The sequence below is a fragment of the Chlorocebus sabaeus genome, chromosome 4, assembly GCF_047675955.1.
Source record: "Chlorocebus sabaeus isolate Y175 chromosome 4, mChlSab1.0.hap1, whole genome shotgun sequence".
NCBI lineage: Eukaryota > Metazoa > Chordata > Mammalia > Primates > Cercopithecidae > Chlorocebus > Chlorocebus sabaeus.
Window position 1 is genome coordinate 17876646 of NC_132907.1, and position 16039 is coordinate 17892684.

Sequence of the window (16039 nt, forward strand, 5' to 3'; positions counted from 1 at the left end):
CAAGGATATTCAGGTATTTAATTGCTGGTTTGGATTAGTCACCCTTAAGGACCCCAAAGGCCTTGAGATGGTGGTAAATGATTCACTTTCTAATTTCCAGCAGGGTGGGGTTGTGTATTATGGGGAACGTGGCTACATCAAATAAATTCCAGGTTGTCAACATTACAGAAACAGTCATGGCAGGTTTGAAGAGTTAATTCATAATGAGGAAAGTTGATAAAAAATACTTTGAATCCAGCGACAGAAAAATCTGGATAGATTTTTGACAAACAGCAGCAGCTGTGTGCGTGATGGATGCTGTGTAGTGCTGTAGCTGAGGGCATGGATTCTAGAGCCAGCCCCAAGGGTTCAAATGCAAACTTACTAATTTCACATTTACTAATTGTGTGACCTCAGGCAAATTACCTAGCCTCATTAGACTTCAGTTTCCTTACCTGTAAACTACTGTGTTAAACACTATCTAATTTTGAATCCCTGTTGGGGGGTATATGTATATGAGGTCATATTTAGAACAAAGCCTGGGACATAGTGAGTAATAAATATTTGCTACTATCATTCCAAAGAATGTTCATGACATTTTTGACATTCAAACACTACAAAAAATAAATCACTTTTAATTTTATTGCCACAAATTGATAAACTGTTGTGAAAAAAGAGAAACTGGCACACATGAAATAAAACAAACATAAGAAAACATTAGACCAAAACAGATTTGAACTCTGTCTCCCAGGCTGGAGTGCAGTGGGGTGATCTCAGCTCACTGCAACCTCCACCTCCCAGGTTCAAGCAATTCTCATGCCTTAACCTCCAAGTAGCTGGGATTACAGGCATGCACCACCATGCCTGGATAATTTTTGTGTTTTATTTAGTAGAGGTGGGGTTTTGCCATGTTGGCCAGGCTGCTCTTGAACTCTTGACCTCAAGTGATCTGCTCACCCTGGCCTCCCAAAGTGCTAGGATTATAGGCATGAGCCCCTGCCCATGGCCTGAACTCTGACTTTTGAAAACGTTTTCTAAAACTGTTTATTTTGACTTATTTTTAAACAATCAACAGTATTTCACTGTGCACCTATTACTATGTCTAACACAATGCTAAGTAAGGAGAATTATGAGACGCTTATCATGTGATCTTGTCTTTAAATAGTTTATAACCTAGCTACCTGAGATTATGAAGACATATTTTAAAAATTCTAGGACCTAATATCTTTTTTTTTTTTGAGATGGGGGCTCACTCTGTCACCCAAGCTGAAGTGCAATGGCCCGATCTCAGCTTACTGCAACCTCCGCCTCACAGGTTCAAGCGATTCTCCTGCTTCAGCCTCCCGAGTAGCTGGGATTACAGGCACCTGCCATCATGCCAGGCTAATTTTTGTATTTTTGCAGAGACAGGGTTTCACCATATTGGTCAGACTGGTCTTGCACTCTTGACCTCAGGTGATCCGCCTGCCTCGGCCTCCCAAAGTGCTGGGATTACAGACGTGAGTCACTTCACCTGGCCGGACCTCATATCGTTAAGTAAAAATCATCTTTGAAAGTAATCACTTTGGATAGTTATACATTTATTTCAATAATCCTACCGTTGCTCAAAACATTCTTTACATCTTTTCTTTTGGGATTGCCTTTGGAGTTATCATACAAGTCATTAAAGAAAAGCAGACTCATTGCTTTAGTTTAGTGTTGCTCTATCATCCTCAAGTACCTAGCTTAGTCACTTGAATTATTCACTAGCTTTGGGTCTCAGTGACTTCTGATTATTTTAAAGTGTCAAATTCACCCTCAAAGACAAGTTTGGCTATTCCTGATGATCTTCAAAGGAATGCACTGCAGCATTATTGACCAGTAAGTTCTTGGAGAACAAGGTGCCTCTCGCTCCTCTGCATCTCTGGTAGCGTCTGTTGCAGTGCTTAATCACAGCAGGAGCTCAATTTGTACATGCTTGTGGACTGGAAGGAAAGGAGCTGCAGCACCTCAGCTGCTCAGCAGCTGGAGATAGCAGGGCATGGTGAGGATGAAGGCGAGGAAGGGTTCCAGGTCGGGCTTGAGGGCAACTTTTTTTCCGTTCAGTTATTTCAGGGTTTTCTTTCACTACTCCTTAGACGTCCGGCTTTGACAGCGAAGGACAGAAAGGTCTGCCTGAAGCTGGCAGCAGATTCTCCCAATACTCCCTTTGAGCCCTGTGTTTTAATATATACATAATTAATTAATTAAAAGTCTTACCTATAAGTCCAATATGTCATATATGTATATGTGTATGCATATGTACATAACCACACACACACACACACACCCCCCAGAGTCAAAACTTGGTGGATAATCAGGCTAAAGCAGAACTTTTGTTATAACATACAGACAGAAAACTATGTCCATATCCATTAATGCCAGGGGCCTTTCTCACATTTCAATAACAATCATTAGGTTTCATACCACCTTTCAGAAAAAGACAAGGTATTTCAATTTCATATACTTTTTATTTTGAGACAGGGTATTGCTCTGTTGCCCAGGTTGGAGTGCAGTGGCACAATCTTGGCTCACTGCAGCCTAGACCTCCTGGATTCAAGCAATTCTTCTGCCTCAGCCCCCCAGGTAGCAGGGACTACTGGCGTGCACCACCACACCAGGCTAACTTTTGTATTTTTAGTAGAGACAGGGTCTCCCCATGATGCCCAGGCTAGTCTCAAACTCCTAAGCTCCAGTGATCCGTCTGCCTTGGCCTCCCAAAGTGCTGGGATTCCAGGCATAAGCCACCATGCCCAGCCTTAAATTTCATATACTTTTATGAATTATATTTATTCTGAAATTTCTAACAGAGTCCTTCTATCAATATTTTAATGTAATGAGAAGAATATGAGAACAGTTTTTAATGTGATGAGTCAAAGTATAATTCTCCAAAATGTAACTAAGAAAATAATACAAATTACTTAACCGATATTTGTTTCTTGTTAGACAAAGGAAGAAGAGTACAAAGGTCCCTAGTCACAGCCCTTTCTGATAAATATATTTTTATCATTTTTTCTACTTCACTTACAAAACAATGAGTAAATCGATATTTTTGGATGATAAGATGTCAGAAATCTAGTGTTTATTGTGTAGTCGTAAATTTCTGTGAACATCAGTAGGTTTGGGAGTCAGGGTACAAAGGGTGTCTTCTTGCTTTGGTCTATAGAATAACGTTTTAATTCTAATAGCTAATGAATTTTAAGGATTCCTAGCACATGATAATTAAATAAACTTCTCACTTATTTAAACTGTTTTAATCATCAGTAAAGTATGTTTTCCTCACCTTTTAATTATAATTATATTTAGTACTTTTTAAAAAGTATGACACATATACAAACCATCTTCTCTAGTAAATATCCATATCCCCTAGAAGAAAGTTTCGGCTAAATGATTCTTGCCTACTTTTACAACCTAAGTAAATTTGCATTAGGCAAGTTTTTCCAGTCCAAAAATGAAGACTTTCAATCCCACTGAAATGAATAAATAAGCACAAAATGGGTGAAGTACATAAAAGTACTGAACAAAGAGAAGACAGCAGAGATTGTGACTAGTTCTAGAAGATGGAAGGGGGATGGAATTATATCAACAGATATACATACATATATATATACACATATACATGTATATATACATACACATACATACACAAAAGATTATCTACATGGAGAGACAGAGGAGAGAGAGAGAGTATGAGAGTGTGTGTGTGAAATACAATGATCCATAACAGAACAGTAATTATAAGACCTCAGGGAAAGTGAAGCCCTGTTATTTTTCTTTCAACAATGAAAAAGGAAGTTAATCAGAAATCCCTTGAAAATCAAAAGCTATACAAAGAAAGTCAGACCAAGTATGAAGCCAATTGAAATATGGCATGGATTTGGACAATATATCCATGGGAATGTAAGAGAAGAAAATTCATTTGACCTTGATGCTTGGAACATTCTCCAACAGGTAGCTTAAGTTTTGTAAACAGGATTTATCCATGGTCCCATGGATAAAGGGACACAGAACACTGCAGACCACTACTTTGTTCTACAGGGAACGTTTTTCTAAATGCAACAATTTTCTATTATTTCTGCAACAGAGTATTAGATTGGAAGTTTGACTGGAAACACCAAGGCATGATGGATTTTAGGTATCAAGGGGAGTTGCAAGACAGACACTGAGCAGAAGTTTAAAGGAGGTGGCTACGAACCAGCCAGATGACTCACCTGACTCTCCCCTGGAAAATCTAGACCACAAGAGAACAATGGGCCAGCTACTTTGCTTGTGGGCAAAAGGGGTGCTGTTAAATTGGGGTCAGACCACACTCTCGGGGCTTGTCTGTAGAAAGGAAGGGTGAAAGCTGCTTTGAGTCTAATGAGAGCAAGAGAGCCAGCCTGAGCTATCTAAAATCTGGCCCAAGAGAATCACCAGGAAGGACAATGGGACCCCCAAATCAGAGAATATCTGGAGTGACCTGGTTGAAAAAGCCACTGTCTGAGGTGGAAGTCACAGTCAGAAAAATGCGTGTGGCATGAGAATTACAGACAAAAGTTTCCAGTGGAAGCCTCTGAAGACCCATGAGCATGCTCACAAAGATCTGCCAGGCTCAAAGCATGCCGGCTTCCTATCAGGGTTCCAGGCAAGCAACAACAGTCTTACTCCTTTGTCCATCCTCTCTCTTCTTTCTTTGAATCTGAGGAGGCCAGAAACCATGGGTAGCAGATGGGAAGGGAGGGTTGGGAGCATAAGACAGAGAAAGAGAAGCAGCACGTTGGCCTCTCCTGGTTTCCTGTCTGTGGAAGGCTGTTGCTGGACAAAGGGAGCAGCTTCAAGTTTCAAACATGCTCTGAGTTTTGATTTGCCATGAACCTGAACACTTTTGTTTATTTTTTATTTTGGGGTTTTTTTGCTTGTTTGTTTGTTCATTTTGAGGTGGAGTTTCACTCTATTCCCCGGGCTGGAGTGAAGTGGTGCAGTCTTGGCTCACTGCAGCCTCCACCCCACTGGATTCAAGTGATTCTCCTGCCTCAGCCTCCCGAGTAGCTGGGATTATAGGCTCCTGCCACCACGCCAGGCTAACTTTTGTATTTTTAGTAGAGATGAGGTTTTGCCATGTTGGCCAGGCTGGTCTTGAACTGCTGAGCTCAGGTGATCCACCCAAAGTGCTAGGATTACAGGTGTGAGTCACTGCCCAGTCCTAAACACTTTTAATTACTCAACTGAGACTATCTGTGAAATAAAGTGATTATGGAACTTTCCATTGCCTAAGGGCACCCAGAGAAGTTCTAGAGCATGTCAGTATTTTCAAATAGGAACAAAGGAAGGAATTCATTGAGTAGGTTTAAAAGGATAGAAGGAGACAAAAATAAAAGTGAGTTCTAATTATGTTTCATGAGTCCTGCTTGTTTAATGTAACAATTATAATAATATTGTAAATGTTATTCACTGATTTTATATTTTTAGGATCAACCTACAGAGAATGCTTGAAAGACAATTATAACTATAGAATAGAACAAAATGGTTATAAACCTTGATGATAGTAAAGTATGGTAAAACTGAGGGACAACAAGGGGTAGATGAGAGAGGGAAGGTGGAAAGAAGCAGAAGGCAATCTATTCTTATTTTACAGAGAGTGGAGTCAAGAGATTCCTGCCTTGTATTGATGAACTAAGAAACAGGTGGTTAAATATATAATTTTAACTTAAAAAGATGATATCCAACAGAAGAAATAAAAGTGTAACGAATCAAAACTGGGAAAAGGAGAATGGGGGAAAGGGGAAGACTGTCTGATTTAAATCCCTCAGCTTTCATAAAGGGTTATCAATAATAACCACTTAAAACTGATGACGAAAGAAATAGAGGTACAAGATTTCAAACTACAAATGACAAGCAGGTTTCCTCTGTGCCCTGGTCTGATCGTCCGTGTCCCCCACAATGCACATGTTGAAACCTAGTCACCAATGTGATGATATTAGGAGATGGAGCCACCGGGAGGTGATTGGGTCATGACGGTGGAGCCCTGATGAATGGGACTAGTAGAGGCCCCACTCTAATCCCAGCACTTTGGGAGGCAGAGGCAGGTGGATCATGAGGTCAGGAGTTCGAGACCAGCCTGGGTAACATGGTGGAACCCCATCCCTACTAAAATACAAAAATTAATCGGGTGTGGTGGTGGGTGCCTGTAATCCCAGCTACTCGGGATGCTGAGGCAGGAGAATTACTTGAAGCTGGGAGGCAGAGGTTGCAGTGAACCAAGATTGCACCATTGCACTGCAGCCTGGGCAACAGAGTCAGATGCTGTCTCAAAAACAAAAACAAAAACAAAAAAAAAGAAAGAAAATAAAAGAAAAGAGACCCCAGGGAGCTGTGGTGCCCCATCTACCATGTAAGAACACAGCAAGCAGGTATCATCTGTAAGGAATGCCTGCTTCCTTAGAGATGGCCTTTACCATCTATAAGGCCTTCACCAGACATTGAATCTGCTGACACCTTGATCTTGGACTTTGCAGCCTCCAGAACTGAGAAAGAAGTTTCTGTTGTGTATGAGCCACCCAGTTTATGGTATTGTTCTGACAGCCCGAATGGACTGAAGACAATTATGGAAATGGGACTGGTGTCAGGAAGGGGATAATTTTTACTTTTCACTTTATACGTTTCTATACTTTTTGCCATGTGCATGCATAGCATTTACAACAATAAACAAAATTAGATTAAAGGAAAATAATAAGAATGTTAATTTAAAAATGCTTACCTTGCTCTAATCCAGGGTTTGGTGTGCATGTCTAAACCACTTCCCCAGCTGCCATGTTTTTCTGAAGCTGGTGGCAAAAAGCCCCTTTCTGGGGCCAGCTCCTCTGCAATTGCCCTGATGTGGTAGGGCTCAAATCCACAGCACCCGCCAATGTACCGGACCCCCAGGTTGTAGGCCTCTCTGGCATATTTTTGAATATCCCATCTGGTGGCAACTCTGGGTTCCAGCCCTGTATCACAATAGTTAACAGCATTTCTGTTACTGTTCTCATTTTCAAATGATGGATGCTATAATGAGCAGTTTTTCCGATTAAAAAAATTGTAAACTTTAGATGATGCATTCTTCTGGTAGCTCATTTTTGGTTAACACTGAATGTTTTGTCATATGCACTTTCTTACTGTAAAACTGAGCCACCATTTATTATAGCCATTTGGATTTTGTCACAATGAGAAACACAGAGACCTCTACTATGCACCTGAGCTTACCAAAGGGATATTCTGGGAGGTCCACAAACCCCTCTTTGCCACAGTCGGGCGTGTGGAACCCCAGGGGCTGCACCATGAGGTGCGCTTTCAGCCCTGCCCGCTCGAGACCCTCCTTCATGAGCTCCATCGTCTTCAAGCTGGTCTCGGGCCCAAAGCGGCAGTTCACGCCAACGATGGAAGCCCCTGTGCGAAGAAATAACACTTACATTTTATTACTTATTTATTTATTTGTTTATTATTATTTTTTAATAGTTGGTAGGTACCTTAGAGGTTAGCTATCCCTCTCCACCTCCCACGATTTACAGATAAGAAAACTGATTGGAGTTAATTCTTTTATTTTCAAACTGCTCTCACAGTATCAAGCACACTTTGTTAAATTTCATAAGCAACAACTGAGCTGTGTATCACTGTATGGGTCCAAATTACCTGCCTTCACCAGCCTCACGGCACATTCTCCGGGGGTTGTATCATGCATGTCTCCTTCTGGGCCTATGCACATGGTAACTGCCACGGGTCTATCGGATTCTTTTAAGACTTCCACAGCCCACACAGCTTCTTCAACATGCTCAAAATACTAAGAGAAATGTCACTTTTTCTACTGGTCCAAACATAAAGCAGATTTTGAATGGTAAAGGTAAATATAGCAAAACAGTTATAAAAATTACCAAATAGAATATAAACATATATACAATAAAACTTGCTAAGGAATGTGTGTCTATAAGACTGATTAAAGAATACCTTTCCGAGTAAATATTTTCATTCCTATAACAATAACTTATAGTTTTTCATTCAGGGATCATTGATTCAGTGAGATGATGCCCATGAGTGAAAAAGAAGAAAACATACCCAGAGATTTTCAAAGTATCTGAGTATTTAAAATCATAAGTTTGAAGGAGGAAAAGTTTCACTAATAAATTTTAGATTCATCTCTTATAAAACTGGGGTAATCTCTGAAACAATGAGTAGCTTATCGTGTGTTATATACTTAGAAGAGCTTTTATATTCGCTTCTAGTTAGATATTCATAAGTACTCCATAAAGTAGGAAGGGAAATACTATTTCCCAGGATGAGAAGATTGAGGCACAGCATGGGAGAGATAGCTACTCCCTTTCTTTGCTAGTGGCAGACAGGACATCTTGTCTGGTAAACCTGTGTCATTTTCTGGGGTGCTTCCCAGGAACCCCCTTCAGTGCCACAGCTGAAAAGCTGACCTTAAGGCAACTAAAGAAAAGCCAGAAATCTTCCCATTTCTTCCCTCTTGAGTTAGAAACAAATTCTGCAGAAGCAGTGTGAGCAATGACAGAGAGAATCAAAAGATGGGTTCTTAAACAAACAGAGTGGTGCCATCATCCATCTGGAAATCAAATCATCTGGTGTCAAATCCCATCACACATGCTGGGATTACAGGTGTGAGCCACCGCGCCTGGCCAGGGGATATTCTCTTGTTTGGAGTAAAGTCGTGGGTTGAAGGCATGACTCCAGGCAGTAGCAGTTATGTTGAGAAATGGGGAATGAGGACTTTCTTTTTGGAAGCGGAGGAAAGATAATGTTCTGGGTCTTCATGTCCAATCAATGACCAATACTTACTGATTCTTTCTTCAAAATGTAACTCACATGTCATAGCTTGAGTGAAAGCAGAGAGGCAAGAAGAGCAAGACATGGATGGAGAAGGCTATGGAAACTACTGGGTGCTGAGCATTATTGGTGGGGCGTGGACAAGCCTGGACAGCCACCACCTTCTAGGCCTTGCTCTCTCAGTCCCCAGCCCACACATGCAGTGCCCTCCTGCCTGGCTTCTCACTCTGGAGAGGGTGCTCCCGGATGCACTGTGCCCTATGCTTCCTTCTAGGTTGTGGAGTCCCCCGAGTCAGCTTCTGCAGCCACCCAGACCTTAGAAGATCAAAGGCTATGGTCAGGCCTCCCCTGGGTCTGTCCTTTGGCTCCAAGAGAACCTAGCATACCAATGAGGGAATGTTGACCTTGACTGCCATGCATTTAAATAAACCTTTGACCACCCACATGGAAGAAATGAGGGCATAAGGCTGTCCAATACTCTCATGGAATGTGAAGACTCTGCAGTTATGCTTGCAAAATAGGCTCAATCCTTTTCCTCTAATACTAGCCTCACCTCTGCAATCAAGAAGTCAACATTTTTCCAGGCAAAAACTTCTAGCTGTTGTCGAAAAAGTTTTTTAATTCTAGTTTCATCCTTGTGGTATTTGTATATTGATGTCTGGCAGATCCCCCCTGCAACCAAAGCATCACCTTTGCCAGCCACTTCCCTGGCGAGGTCACAGGCAGCAGCATTGACATCTTCCCACTGAGGTTAGAGAGCAAGAGTTCAGATGGTGAGCCTAGCAGTTTGAAGGTAAAATATAAAAGATAACCAAAGGAACAATAAACAAGTAAGATGAGTGTAAGCCACTCTTTTCAATGCAAGCAGAGAAGACCAGCAGAGTTGGTACAATCTCCTCTGTTACCATGACCTTATATTTCCATTATTGTACTTACCACATTGGATTTTAATAACTGTTTGCCTCCCATACTTGACCTTGAGCCTCCAGATAGGGTCTATGCCTTTGTATCATCTTTGAATCTAATGTAGAGAATGGACTATAACAGATACTCAGTACATGTTGGTTGGTTGAATGAATTAATGGGCATTAATATTTACACGTGGTAACATTTTACATTTGCAGAATATTTCACAACACGTCCACATCTTTGATCTTACTCTTCTCAACAGGTCTATGAACTTAAGTACTACCGTTATCTCCATTTTGCAGAAAGAAAACCAATGCTCAATGCAGGTAGGTGTCTTACACAAAGCCACAACCAATAGGTGGCAATGCTGGATATTAAACCCTTTCTCATTTCTACACCAGTGTTGTGTTTTTTAGGGCCTCCATGTCTCCAGAAGAGAAAAATGTGAAGTGAGAAGGTAAAAAGAGCATCTATGAAGTGCTTTCTCTCTAAAAAATAACACAAGAAGACAGCCATGCCCTTCCAATGGTTTATTTTACCCCTAGTCCTGACCCCTCCTCTACCTAAATGGGGAGAGAAAGCTAATTCATTTAGTATATATTAATTTCTTTTTTTTCTGAGATGGAGTCTCGCTCTGTCACCCAGGCTGGAGCGCAGTGGTGTGATCTCGGCTCACTGCAACCTCCATCTCCCAGGTTCAAGTCATTCTCATGCCTTAGCCTCCCATGTAGCTGGGATTACTGGCACCTGCCACCACGCCCAGCTAATTTTTGCATTTTTAATAGAGATGAGGTTTCACCATGTTGTCCAGGCTGATCTGGAACTCCTGGGCTCAAGTGGTCTGTCCACCTCGGCCTCCCAAAGTGCTGGAATTACAGGTGTAAGCCACTGTGCCCAGCCTAGTTAGTATATATCTTTATGTGACAATTAATACATAGATACTTATATGGACTTTTGTAATAAAGTGTAGTAACACATCATCAATGCCATAGCTTCCCATGTAGAGGTTATTTCTTAATAGATGACTCCCTCCCCGCACCCAGCCATTGCCGTTTACCTTGCTTTCCATATTGTCCTCACTGGCAGAAAAGGTGAAAGTCTGCATGACATTTGATCCTGCTCTCAAGAATTCCATGTGAAGTTGACGAACTACAAAGTAGTTGGGTTTTAAACATTGAAATAAATGAACAAAGAAATATTACAGAAGCTGTCATTTTCACTGACTCCCATCTCTTCCAATCATACCTCAGTTCAAACCTAGTAGTGATAAAAAGTTATAGATTAAAGTCAGTAGAATTCATAGGCAGGATGTACTGTTTAGAGTAGCCTTGTATTGTTCTGGTGATGGGCCTCAATGACTTGGTGCAGTCACATGCAGAGATTAAGACCAGATTGGCCAATTATCCCTTGGTCTCTTAGTCCAGAGAGGTTTATTCTATACCTGTGTTGTGAAGGATATAGCTGGTCTACTATAGTCAGCATTGGCAGCCCTCAAAGTAAAGTGAGGAGCTTCTCATAGAAAGCAGAATGCATGTGGGTGGAACCCATATCAGAGTCAGCAGCAAGCAGCTGGGGAACATCAGAGAGCAGTCTGGAAGTTTTCCCTGGCTATCCGAAAGTCATTCCTTCCTCTCCTTCACCACTTTCGCCCCTCCTCCCATATCATTTCTCTTGTTATTCCAGCACTTTCTTCCCAGTTTAGCAAAAAGGTCTTTTAACATTCAGAACAAGTTCTTCTTGAGCCAGATGAAAACATCCTGTTAAGCACCAAAGGGACAAAACTTGGTCCTGCTCTACCACAGAACTCTGGGTGTCCGATGCACCAATCATAATGGCCATAATCGTACTGATGATACGCAGGGCACTTCACACAGGTTAACTCATGAGTCCTCACATCTAGCCCGTGTTGTGCCCTCGTGAAACAGATGAAGATATGGATCCTTGGAGAGGTCAAGTGACTTGTCCAAGGTCACACAGCTGGTCAGTGGAAGAACCAAGACAGGATCCTAGGTTTATCTGATACGCTATGCGAATATACATAAAATCAGAGCGAATCAAAAGTTCCAGTCTCAGCTAGTGTTCTCTTTCACCCATTTCATTCGTTGACTTTATTTTCCCACTTTAATTTAGGAGAACAAACACACACAAAAAAGAGTCAGAAGAGAATTAAAGTTCTAATTTCAGGTAACTATCTAATCCCATCACAGTTCTTTACCTCTAGCCAGGAGGATGATATAAAACTGTGTTGACTTCTTTGCCCTCCCAACCCCGGGACCTGGCTGGCTGTGCTCTGTTACACTGTGACTGCCATTAATCACCCTCACTATACACGCTGTTACATTAACCATGCACGTTGTCAGCAGGGTGAATCAGAAGCAGGAACAGCTTTGCTGTTTTAAGGAAACTGTGTATCTACAAGGTAAATATTCATGGAACAAATATTAAGATGTCTATTTTAGCACTGCCTATACATTAAGATGCAGATGTGTGTGTGTATGAGAGTGTGTGTGGGTGTGTGTGTGTCGTGTGGGTGTGTACATGTGTTTGTGGTGTGTGTGGGTGTGTATATGGGGTGTGTGGATGTGGGGTTAGGGGTGTGAGTGTGTGTGGGGGTGTGTGTATGAGAGTGTGTGTGGGCGTGTGGATGTGTGGGTGTGTGATGTGTGTAGGTGTGTGTATGAGAGTGTGTGTGGGTGTGTGTGTTGTGTGGGTGTGTACGTGTGTTTGTGGTGTGTGGGGGTGTGTATATGGGGTGTGTGTGGATGTGGGGTTGGGGTGCGTGTGTGGGAGTGTGTGTGGGCGTGTGGGTGTGTGATGTCTGTAGGTGTGTGTATGAGAGAGAGAGAAAGGAAGAGAGAGGTCATTTTCTTGCATTACTTCCGCCTTCATACTGCCATTGTCACCACATCTTGGCAATTTTAGCAAGCAAAACACCCCTTTGAAACAGTTGTTATTTTTTTCTTGATCTTCTCTCAATCAGATTTAAATAAAACACCACTGAGGTAGACACTCTTGGGGATGTGGGCACCAACCTGCGTCTGGGTGTTCTATCACTGCCTCTGGAGTCCAGCGCCCAGCCTTCACATAGCCTCTCTTCTCCAGAGTAATGAGAAAGCTGCCATCTCCGATCACAACCTCCCCACTCTCCAGGCGTTCCAAAATCCCCTGAAGAACAGAAAAACAGCACCTAAGCTCCGCTCTACCTTTTTTCTTTTTTTTTTCTAAAAGCAATTTCTAATTTTAGGTGAAGATGTATTATGTTCTTAGAGTTGTAGTTTTGTTAAAATAACGTGCTTAATAATATTTCAGAAAGATCGAGCATACTATGTTTCTTGGCCAATCCAGGTACCTATTTTGTACAACGAAAGGGCTGAAACTATTTATTCTTAAATAACATTTAATCTGAGTCAAATTATAGTGCTGATTCCATGATAGTTATTTTGGCTTTTCAATGCATTTGTGGCAACACGGCTAGTTGTCTAACTAGTGTGCATTCTCTCCCCTTTTTTGTGTGTGGGGGGACAATGCCCCCAACTTTCAAAAAACTCCCAGGCTCCCTTGCCTCTGGGAGCAGCCCTGTGACACAGTGCTGGCCAGTGAGACACATATGGAAGCTGGTGGAGGATTTCTGGAAAAGTTTTGCTTTCCTGACATAGACGCCCACTCCCTTCCTTCTTTTCTATTTTCCTCCTTCCTGGCTGGAATGCCAACATAATGCCTGGGAGTACAGCAGTCATCCGACAGCCACATGAGGCAGATTTCTTAAGACATCCTTGGGTGGCTGCAGCAGCCATGGGCTGCTACCCCTGGACCTCTTATTAGGTGAGAAAAATAAACCTTTTCTTCGTGTCAGTCACTGAACAGAACTGGAGTGGACACAACGCTTCGTAATCATGCAGTGTGTTCACACATGTATTATCATATGGCACTCCCAGCAACTCTGCCGGTGAGGCAGGACAGACAGTTTTTATTCTCAGGTATAGATGAGGAAACTGAGGCTCAGAATGTTTGACTTGCCCAAGATCACAGAGCTAAGTAAAAAGTCAGACTAGCTTCTAAATTCCTACTCTCTTTTCCTTCTATTTTACCACCTTTCTCTTTAGCCCACTCATAACTTATTTAAAAGGTTCCATTCAGAGCAGTTAGCCATGGGATGCAGTTTCCTTTTGATAAAGGAAGGCCTCAGGCCTGTGCCCACAGACCCTGGTGAGGATAGGCACTCCTGTTTTTGCGCCCAAATGTTGCATTTTCCATGACCATCCTGGCCCACCACACCTCCATCTTGTGCCTATAAAAACCTCAAGACCCTAGCAAACACAAACACAAGCAGCTGGACATTGAAAGAAACACACTGGCAGAAGAACACACAGACTTCGGCAGGCCAACAGCGGCAGAATGACACAGACGACGCGGAATTCGGCCGGGGTGGTTAGAGGAAAGCCCAGCTGCTGAGCGGCCTGACTCCAGGGGAAGCCCACCTTCCCACTCCATCCCCCTTCTGGCTCCCCATCCATCTGCTGAGAGCTTCTTCCACCACACAATAAAACCTTGCACTCATTCTCCAAGCCCACGTGTGATCCAGTTTTTCCAGTACATTGGCAAGAACCCTGGGATACAGAAAGCCCTCTGTCCTTTCAATAAGGCAGAGGGTCTAATTGAACTGATTAACACAAGCTGCCAGTGGACAGCGAAGCTGAAAGAGCACACTGTAACACACGCCCACTGGGGCTTCGGGAGCTGTAAACATTCACCCCTAGACGCTGCCATGGGGTACCTGCATGCTCCCCCTAGGGGTTTAAGCTGCGGGGAGCTGAAGAAGTGAGCCACACCCCCATCGCATACCCTGCGATGGGCATAAGAGAACTTTTCCCATTTGCTTGGTCTAAACCACATCTCCCCAGGTGCCTACAGGGTCATCCCCTCACTGCCTTCAGGTCTTTGGTCAAGTGTCACCTTTTCAGAGATGCCTTCCCTGACCACTGCAAACCACCCCCCCAACCCCCACAGCAATCCTGATCCCTCTTTTCTAGGCTGCATTAGTGAAAGATGCAACCTTTTATTGATAATAGGCCAGTTCATTCCAGGTCTGCCCATAGCCGGACACAAAGCAATGACTGGATCAGGGAGAAAAGCCTCAGATGCCTCTTCTAACTAGTCTTATCTGTTCTGTGAAATCAATATAAACCCCCTCAGTTCCTGAATCCAAGGGAGACATCAAGCAGGGTACAGAGACAGCTTACGGGGCTACATGTTCGGTGTAGGGTGAAACTAAGCCTTGTGAAAAAGAGGCCCCACAAACAGTGGCTTTCCTCTTACAGAGGAAAAAGAAGCTACTTTTATTTAAAGCCACTGTTTGTGGGGGGCTTCTTTTTTACGGAGTGTGCACCAAAGTGCACAGTCCTTTCATCTTATTGCTTTGCCATTCCCTGTGGCAGGGGTCAGCACATGACAGCCCACAGACCAAATCTGGCACATCACCTGTGTTTGTAAAAATGGTCTTAGGTAAAACCCTGCCCAATGATTTACATACTGTCTAATGGCCACTTTTCCACTACAGTAGCAGAGTCGAGTAGTTACCACCAAGACTGTATGGCCCCCAAGGCTAAAAATAATTACTATCTAACCCTCTACAGAAAGCATTTGCCAACCCAGCCCTAGGGTACTGTCCTCCTCAGTATGGGGGAAACTTGATCAGAGTCACGTTCATACTCTGTCTCCAACGATGAGGAAACAAAGTGTGGCAAGGCTCATCCTAAAGTTTTTAGCTCAGACCTAGAAGTGACTCATCTCATTGACATTTACATTTCCTGCGTGAGAGTTTAGTCACATGGCTCTACCTTGCTGCAAGGGAAGCCAGGAAGTATCATCAGTGAATGCCCATGTGTCCAGCTCCAACGCTAATCCTACGGAAGGAGGAGGAACAGATTTTGGAGAGAAACTGCTTCTGTTCTAGTGTCTGGCATCTGCTATTTCTCCTTTGCTTACTCCCCACACAAAGTGACCCACCCAAGGTATCAGGAGCAAGTTTCCTTGGATACCAAGGAACAAAGAGATCTCAAACACATTTTGGCCATATTACTTGATATATTATTGTCTTCAATCTTTTTCCAGGAGGTTGGAAGGCTATAAAGGCAATAAAGAATAAGAGGGAAGCTAATTTGATCTTGGTTACAGGAGTCTTTGTCCTTACCTAGGTCAATCCTGGATCTAATAAAAGCAACCAGAAATTAAAGCAGACATGTGAGGATCCTCCCACAGAGCCTCCCAGGACAGTCCTGTTAACAGTATGGAACCAAACATGGGAGGTCAAATATGGCTTGAATGATTTCTCAATCAC

At 42.7% G+C, this 16039-nt stretch overlaps 1 protein-coding gene across 1 annotated transcript in view; it reads right to left on the minus strand.

Annotated features, from left to right (window-relative positions):
• Positions 1-603: 603 nt before the first annotated feature.
• The window catches only part of BHMT2 (betaine--homocysteine S-methyltransferase 2), a 20189-nt gene continuing 4753 nt past the window's right edge, over positions 604-16039 (minus strand). The window contains exons 2-8 of the mRNA XM_007976301.3: positions 12735-12867; positions 10760-10851; positions 9347-9538; positions 7645-7792; positions 7219-7401; positions 6734-6962; positions 604-2174 (exon numbers count right to left, since the gene is read on the minus strand). Coding sequence (XP_007974492.1) covers positions 2093-2174; positions 6734-6962; positions 7219-7401; positions 7645-7792; positions 9347-9538; positions 10760-10851; positions 12735-12867 — 1059 coding nt within the window. The 3' untranslated portion in view covers positions 604-2092. The remainder of the gene's footprint in view (positions 2175-6733; positions 6963-7218; positions 7402-7644; positions 7793-9346; positions 9539-10759; positions 10852-12734; positions 12868-16039) is intronic.